This window comes from Oryzias melastigma, linkage group LG10, assembly GCF_002922805.2.
Source record: "Oryzias melastigma strain HK-1 linkage group LG10, ASM292280v2, whole genome shotgun sequence".
Classification (NCBI taxonomy): Eukaryota; Metazoa; Chordata; class Actinopteri; order Beloniformes; family Adrianichthyidae; genus Oryzias; species Oryzias melastigma.
In genome coordinates, this window is record NC_050521.1 from 22,994,139 (window position 1) to 23,003,455 (window position 9,317).

The 9,317-nt window shown below is 33.1% G+C and overlaps 1 protein-coding gene across 2 annotated transcripts in view; it reads left to right on the forward strand.

The window, feature by feature from the left end:
• Positions 1-5,237, forward strand: part of commd5 (COMM domain containing 5) — an 8,453-nt gene extending 3,216 nt beyond the window's left edge. The window contains exons 6-7 of one of the 2 annotated variants that reach the window (XM_024283580.2): positions 158-233; positions 4,589-5,237. In XM_024283580.2, the coding sequence (XP_024139348.1) occupies positions 158-233; positions 4,589-4,690 (178 nt within the window). In that variant the 3' untranslated portion in view covers positions 4,691-5,237. The remainder of the gene's footprint in view (positions 1-157; positions 234-4,588) is intronic. The other variant, XM_024283579.2, reaches the window with a different exon arrangement.
• Positions 5,238-9,317: the final 4,080 nt, after the last annotated feature.

Sequence of the window (9,317 nt, forward strand, 5' to 3'; positions counted from 1 at the left end):
ATGTTGGAAAGTTTTGGAAAATAAAAACTCTTTTCAAGTAAGCGAAAAAGGATTATTTTACATTTTCATTTTCTTCCTGACACTTGACTCTAAATAGTTCTATTAATGCATAATACGCAAATATATTTCATGAAGTTGTATTTTTCTGTGTCCTCAGCTCTTTAGCCCGAGCCCTGCAGCCTTCTGTTCTAATGCAGATGAAACTGTCTGACGGGAAGTTTCACCGCTTTGAGGTACTTTGAGGCTTTGTTGTTTCACTCCAAATTGTTTAAAATCTTTGTTAATTCATAGAGTAAAATGCAGCTTGAATTGAGTTATAAAAAATTGTTGAAGAAAATGTATTTCCTACAACTTTAGGAATGTAACACGTTTTTTGTTTATAATTAAAAATGTTATTCCTGTCAATTTTTACCAGTATTTTTATTCAACATGATTTTTTCAGATAGAAATAATATCCATCCCTGTGGATGTTGTGATGAATTCATCAAAAGGTGTAGTCGTCTTTGTTGAGCCCATATTTAGATTTTGGTTTCACTGAGAGTTTGAGGCCACCTTCACACTCTGATCCAGCAGCAGACATGGTTTTCACCAGGAACTGCAGAAAAGTTTCACACCTTTACTGGGTTAGATCTGTTTTTAGACTGCGCTGAATAGGAGCGGACCGGACTACCTGAAAATGTCACTCAGTTTGCTCTGTTAGGGAGCGATTTTGTCTGAAACAAACCGACTATGATGGGAAAAAAAAACAAAAAAAATGAAATCTGGCTCGCCTGTTTAGTCCTTCGACTGTCATGTATTGATAAACACCTTCACGTCCTCACTTCAGTCAATTCACATTTGATTTGTATCAAAAAGTAATCGTTTTGAGGGATTATTTGTTTCTTTTAGACAAAATGATTGGATCAGCAGGGGGCGCCAGACTCCATTTTTTCCAGAGTTTTTCCTGAATCAAACAGATCTAGGGTTTTAAATAAAAAATGATGGTCCAAATAAATGGGATTACTTTTACTTTAATAAAATCTTCTTCATTATTTTAGTTCAGATGACTTCCTATTGCTTTTTGTGAATACATTTTACAGAGCCTAATAAAGGAGATTTGTAATTTTCAAAACTTTACTTAAAAGGATAAAAGAAGCCAATCATTCTTTCTAATACTACAAATGAAGTCGTTGGGATTCAGTTTGTGTTGATGCCAGTAAAAAGTTAATCAAAGGGAATGGGAAAAAAAATCTGATTGAGCCAAAAAAATGAAAAAAAAGAGTTCAATTAATTGCATAAAAAGTTGTGAAACAATATATATTTATTTATTCTGAAGCTGTAAACAACAGTTGTGACATCCATGACAAAAAATGCTTTTAAATTACAAGTGCAGCATGGGTGTATGTGCAGAAATGTGTCTGAAAAAATTAAAAAAGTTAAAACTGTAGAATTAGATTGTAGATTAGAAGGTTACGGCCTATGCGGAAAGTTTCTTGCATGAGGACTTTTTAATTTAGGCAAATTGAAACTACTACTACAAAAAAATCATTTTATTTTTATTTAAATTTTTCTTCCCTTTATAGTGGATCAGTTTTGTATTGACATTGAGGTTTAAACTATTAAGTAGACCTACAAGTTATTTCTAATTCTTTGCTTAAACATGAAAAGATTTTCTGCTTTTTAGGTCAAACAAAAGCAGATAAAACACTGCCAACACCGCACTTTTGCACGCTAATCGTAATAATTCAATGTGAAATCTGTTCCAACTCATCACAGTTATCAATTCATTTAAATTCAAGAAAGTAAAGAACCATTAGAACATTTCATTAAAGTTAGACTAATAATTTTATTGAATTTAGTTTTCCAAATCAGTTTATAAAATGTTAAACATGTGAATATTATATTTTAAACAGTTAAAAAACAAACTCAAACAAATATATGACATCTAAAAAATATTTTTTATCATGTCCTTTGTTAGTTCACTAAAAAATTCAAAATTTACTAATTTACATCAAGAAAGTATTTACAGTCACAAAGACAAATAATGTTAAACAAAAACATGATGTCATATACTTTATTTTAGTTCCATCATTTCTGTCCAGTTTACCTTTTTTAAGATATTTTTTAAAAACTAAGTTGTTTGAAATTGTTACATTTCAATCATTTCTCAGCTCCAAACTAAAAACATTGTTCTCTTTAGCACATGTGCTCTATGTAAATGTGCTTGTTGGATCAGAAATCTATTTAATGTCCCACTCCATTTTTTAGGTGTAAAAAAGCATCCATGTGGTCTTTTAATCCTAATTATGAAGTTTTTATCCAATTTAAAAAAAACTGTGTTTCTGTCTTGAACATAGTTTATGGAGAGCGGCAGGAATTCAAAAAAAGTTCACCTGTGAGTTGGGATCGCAGCTGTGGAGCTACCCCGCCCCTCTTCCCCTTGAACATGTTAAAAACACAAAAATAGGATTTTTATTGGAGCGTGTCTTTAATTACTGTTATAAAATGATAAAGTTTGCATTAGCTGAACAGTCTGACTGTTCCAGACATTCACAGTGAGATTATGATTCACCCACTGTGGTCACCGCAGCCTCAGCATCAGATGCCTTCAAACTAGGCTACAAATGTGGACGGCGACTCAAGCAGGTTCCCCTACAGCGGACGGACCTTCTGTCGTGGTTACACAATAAGATTACTGCCGTTTGGAGATTAGCCGCAATAACATCCGTTGTGCAGGTGAAGCGAGGGCGCTGCCAGCGGAGCGTGACAGATTTAATCGATAACAGGTCTGCAGAGCAGAAGGTGCAGGAGGGCACCTGGGTTGTAATCTGAGCCACAGTCCTGACCCGTGCACAGCCTGCTCTACTTTCAGTATGAGTCCTTCACCGTGTTTTTCTGCTTAGGCGCTTTAACTGAGCACCGTTTTACTAAAGCTTTTTGCTTTAAATAGTTGTTGACTGGATTTCACTGATATTAACTCTTTAAAGAAATAAACAAAAGACAACAGATGTTGGAAAGCATTTTTGTCATATGGGATTATATTAGTGAAGGAGCAAGAAACAATAAACATAAAAACACATCAGTGTTGATCTAAAGAATTTCAAATGAAGCTACCATAATAGCATAATTTTAAAAAACTCACTTAGATTGAAGGTTGATTGCTAAAAATGTAATTTCTTTAGTTTTGACTTTTACACTGCACTTTTGAGAGTGGACCAAACTGGCATGCAGTAACATAAGGTGCTCACATGGGGGCAGCATTGTCTAAACAAGCACCAGCTTGCCCTCTGACTATTACATAGTAGACAAAGTATCACTTTTAGTCAAAACTACCTTGTGATTTTGCAACTTTTTCTTCATTTGTGCTCTAGGCTTTTTCTTGATTTTTGTTGTAAACTGCTCCAGAGTTCACTTAGCAGTAACCCTAATTTTCAGAAGAACAGAGTTCTGTTTTGTCCACTCCAGTTTTCAGATGAGATTTTTTTTCCTGCCAAACAAAAAAGGATTTTTTTTGCGTTTTTCCCAACAAAAACTACTGCAGAGATTGCATCTTTATTCAAAGATTTAAAATGTGTTTCTGAAGTGAAGTCCATTTTTAAGCAACATATTCAGGTGACGCAGCTAAGGGCTTTGACATGAACTTACCAGCACAGAGAAATCTTCAAATTAAACTCTAAACTTAATATTTTGATGAAATGAAGCACAGTGTAATTAAAAAGTATGTTTAAAGTTAAATTATCTTTTGAAATATTATATTTTTTGTGTGTTTTAAGAATCATGTTTGATTTGTTTTTGCATTGCCCTATCTTTATTTTTAAATATGCATGTGTATATATATAAATGTATTTTATTTCTTCCTTACTTTTTGTATTTCTCACATATATTCTTTATTAGCATTAATAAACAAACTGCTCAAAACGATGATAATGTCTGCTTGCTGCAGCAAATATTATTTGATGTTAAAATCTGTCTGAAAAATTAGATCTACAACAACTTTTGCAAAATTATATGTTTTTTAAGGGTATTTTTCTCTGATACAGATACAGCTGGGGCAAAAAAAGTTTTTGTCAGTCATCAATTCTGCAAGTTGATGTTGTTGTAATGGTGATTATTATGACACGGCACGTGTGAGAGGCAGAATGTAGAAAAATAATCCAGGAAAATCACATTGTTTTATTTTTTTTTTAAACTTTATTTATAAAATGGAACATAAAATAAGTAACAAAAGTTCACCTCAATACTTTGTCTTGTAATCCTCGTTGGTAATGACAGAGATCAAAGGTTTCCTGTAGATCTTCATCTGGTTTAGACACATTTTGGTCCATTCTTCCATGCAGATCTTCTCAAGAGCTGCAATGTTTTTGTCCCTGAGTAACAAGGACTTTCAAATCCCTCCATTGATTATCTATGGGATTGAAGTCCAGAGACTGACTAGAAACTGTGTATTAGAACTTAAGTCTAAATACTTCCCTGAGCTTCAATCGTATCTTGATTTGACTTGATGTGAGAAATTCCTATTATTTAGGCGATCAATATTCTTACATAAATAATGTTTAGGAGTTCTGTATTGGTCAAAGTGATGCTGAATCTTCGTCGTGTTTTCCTTCAGGTCCCGGTATCTAAATTCCACGAGCTCCGCTACAACGTGGCTCTAATCCTGAAAGAGATGAATGACCTGGAGAAGAGGAGCATTCTGAAGATCCAAGATTGATCAGCTTCATCAAGACCTGATCTGTTGGGAGTTTGGGACTTTATTTTGAAATTTCTTCTCTGTTGATGCAGACATTTCTATGACTGATTCCAAAAATGAGTGAATGTGTTTCTGTCTTTGTATTAAAGTCATAATCAAATGTTGTTTTTTCGTGAGTTAATTCAAAAAAGCCTAACAGGTGTCTTAACATTTAGAAGTTTGTGATTCTGTAAATCAACTGTATCTTAAAAAGGCGTAAAATATTTTATAAATCAGCTCAAATGTCAGTGTTCACATGAATTATTCTGTGTGATTTTTTTTTTAACTAATTAATATCTGCACATTTGCTATGTTTAAAAAGATTAGACCAACTCAGATTTTAAACTAAAAAAACACCAGGGAAAATAATTTGACAGGTTATTCATTTTTCCTGCCAACCAAATATCAACATCTCGTGTTGAAGATAAAATCCTGCCATTTTTAAAACCCTAAAAGAACCAAAACAGACTGAGATTGTTCTGTTTAGTAGTATTTTATTTTTTTTTTACATAAAATTCATTCAAACAGCGATTACTGTATGTAGATTTTATTGTATTTTCTGTCAGGTGACCTGTGATCTGTTTGGAATATAACAGTAAAAGAAAAAAACATTATTATATCTTAAACTGGAGCTTTTTTTGCTTAAGTGTGATTTAAATCGCTATCTTTGCATCATCTGAATCATCTCATCTCGGGTAAATAAAGTTTTTAAATGTAAGTATCAGGGAGCATCTTTAGCATTTTATATCCTATCTTACTTTTAAAAATGTTAATTGAGTTTCTTTAAGAGAAAATTTGGTCTAAAAAATTACTAAAAACATCAAAACTTAGAAAAAAATCAACTTAAAAACAGGTAAAACGTGAATGACTACGAAGTTAAATAATGACTTCCTTTCTTGGGTTTGCTGATGTGTCTGAAAAATGAGAATTCACTTTACAATAGAAAGCTCTGATTCACCTAAAAACCTCAGACGATCCTGTTTCAACTCCTGACAGAATTTACCCTCAATGTCATTTAGAAACGAGCAGCAAGACAAACCAGTTTCCTTTCAAGAGGGAAGAATGGCAGAAAAAGATTTTCCCAAGTCATTTTTTTCTGATTTTAGGCACATTTTTAGAACATTTATCTAAATTAAAAAGAGAAAACAAAAATAAAGCTTGTTTGAAATCAAATAAATTCTTGTTTCAATTCTTGTTCTTAAATACTGATAATATGAATAGCTGTGTGTTTTTAAGGCCGGAATGCAGATTTAGACCTATCAGAATAAGAAAAAAGCATCTTATTTTGAAACTTCCTGTTTTGGGGAATTGTTATTCCAGCACAGACAATAGTTAATTAAAAAGTGGGGGAAAAAAACTAAAAATGTACAAAAAATGATTACACAACAGTAAAATTATATGATGTCTGAAAATAAAAAATCCCTCGATTCGTTTGCCATTACTATTATTATTATTATTGTTATTATTAATATTATAATCCACTATAAATGCAATATGGAACATACTATACTATACTATGCTGTACTATGTTATACTATACTAAACTACACTGTACTGCACTATACTATCCTTTACTATAATACACTATATTATACTATTAACATGTTTGAAATCAATTTTAAATTATTTATACCATTTTAAAAATGTAAATGCACAATTAGTCATAAGATAAATAATTATCAAATGGAAAAAAAAACACAACAGATATTTTCTAGTACTTTTTGTTCTCTGTGCTCTCCTTTGATTTTAAAGATGTATTTTAAAGAAAATAAAGGTCAAAATTGACACAATAAAAGCCCCCAAATGAATCAAATTTAACATATATCATGTAAAATTTAGGTTTTATTTTGATATATATTTCTGAAACAATATTTTGAGTAAAAATGTTATTTTTTTGCAGTTATATCATTTATTTTCAGACATTTTCCAGCACTAAACTGATGGACGTCCTCTAAAAGTGTTTCCACCTTCAGTGTATTTGATTCCAAGGTGCCCTCCTTCAGCTCTGTAACCCTGTGAGATGTGCAGACACGAGTCTGACAGTCATCCTGTGCTTTCTTATTTGATTATGTAACGTGGCGTCCTCATTGACATATATGTCAGCCCGTCTGCAGCCTCATGTGTGTCAGTCTGCTCCCATGCGCAGCTGCATGTCCGTCGGAGTCTTGCGTCTGCCTGCGGGATTGAGTTCACGGGCTAGACCAGACGACCTATATTACCAGTTACAGCTACTCCTGCGGTGGACACAGTTTGACACACTGTGGCCTCTAATCCCCTCACACTGAAACTGGTCCTGAGTGAGCAGCTTTTATTTGGAGCCTGCAGTTTCAGGCCAGGTCATTAATACCATGTAGGCTGGTGTTAGACCCAGTTTGGGGGGGCAATCCCATCACCTTTACCTAACTCGTCTTCATCCTATTTGTAATGGTGAGCTTTGAATGTTGGCGTGAGAGCATGTTTAAGGTGTAAGTTCTGTCCATTTGCCCTCTGGAGGTCAACATTTTGATCAAAATAACAATAAAATAGATTTCTGTAGACCTTTTCATTTTTCTTGATTGGTTATTCAAGCTGTTATAAAACCAGCTTTACTCTCTGGTGGTGTCATGCTTTGATAACTCAGTGTTTTGCAACGCTTCCTGCTTTTTATTGCGCCGTCTGACACACCGGGAAATGATCTTTGCACCCACGTCCCCCACTTCTGGTGAAAAATCTGTGTCAGAGCTGAGCGGCTTTAGGCTTCCTGCAGGTTTTCCTCCGCATAAGCACCGCATTGTTAATTCTGTCTCAGCAGACACTCACATCTTTACGGTCGTCTCGTTTCCTACCTTCAACAAATGAGCTGTGTTGATAGTTTGTGTTTACTCAGACAAAATAGTTTCACGAGAATGATCATTTATGTTTCTCACAGGGATCTTTTGGCGATAAAATGAATAAAGGTCATACTTCATAACACTTTTACGATTAGGAGCAGAAAAACTGTTCTTAAATGTTCTTAAAGTCCCACTTTAATCAGGTTTTGATGTGTTGTAAAAGCATTCCCAATTAACTTTTAATGATGATTATTGAGATTATACTGTTCAATCCCGCCCCTCTTCCCCACACATTTTTAATGGAGCTATTCTTTATTCTTTCAATTCCACTCACTCAAATTTAAATTAGATGTTTCTTATTTTATTTAGATTTACTGTGCAACATTTTTGCCATTTTAAAGTGATTTTTTATTGCTTTCTTTATATGTGTATTATATTTGTTTAATAACTTTAACTTGTGTTTATTTATATGTAAGTAGGGTTGGGATTATATCTGCTTTTTCTCACTCCTATTCAAGCAATCAATCAAACTCTACTTGACCTTAGCTAATAATTACTATTTTATTGAATCAAATGTGACATAAGTTTTTATTTTCTCGCAGTTTGAAAAATCTGTGTTTTGTCCACAATCTATGCCTGAAATAAACCATGTACCATGTAAAAAAATATATTTTAAAGTGTTGTGTGGTTCAGGAACATTATTCCTCTTTTATTCCCTATAATTTATTGATTTTTGTAGTTATAACCCCTATTTTCCTTAACATAAAATTGTGTAGGATATACCGCAAACCAAGTGGACCACAGACCACATTATTTTGAGTTCAAAAAAAGTGTTTTAATTAATTGTAAGGTAATTGTATTAATAAGCAACAATTGTTTTAACCTTGACCAAGTTTTTTAGTATATTGCTTTATGGCAGGAGTGTCAAACTCAATCTCACTGGGGGCCAAAATCCAAAACACATCTTACGTCACGGGCTGAACAGGATAAGCATTTATTGAACACACTAAAACTACATTTTTAAAACATAATCTTTTAACATAACCATGAACTGAATTTTTAAAACTTTAAAAATGTAACTTTTTAACATTAATATGAATAAAACAGGCAGGAATATTATTTCAGAATAAATCAACTTAAACTTCAATATTTTACTCTCCATAAAAACATATTTTGTCAAAATTATACAAGTTAGAAAAAAGCACAAGATAACACCATGCCATTAATAACAACAAAATAAAATAAAATGATCTGGAGGGCCAAATATATTTAGCTGGTGGGCCAGATCCGCCCCCGGACCTTGACTTTGACACATGTGCGTTATGGGAATTGAGATGTAGACACAAAATGAGTCAGTTTTGATTATTTTTTAATGTTTTGCACACTTGTTTTAAACACTTTCCCCCGCTAAACCATAAGATTCATATATCAGTATAGAGTGGCATCAGAAAAAACAAACAAATAAATAAATGATATATATTTTTACAAGAAAATGAGTGAAAATGATCTACAATAATAAATAATGTGTTCATGCAGCAGTTTATTAATAAAAGCTTGTTTTAGGTTATATTTAAATGTTACAATAACTGGATAAATCACTTTTTTATTTTTGTAGGTCACAGGACACAGTGGATGCATGTGGTTAAATAATTCATATTACATACCTGACATATTTCTTAGGAAACTCATTTATATAATTTGGCCCACTGGCAGGTGACCTGCGGCGCTGCAAGCCCGCCTGCAGCTCCTCTCTGACCCGTCAGTGTTTATCGGAATCCCGCATGCAGGTCAGTCGGGCT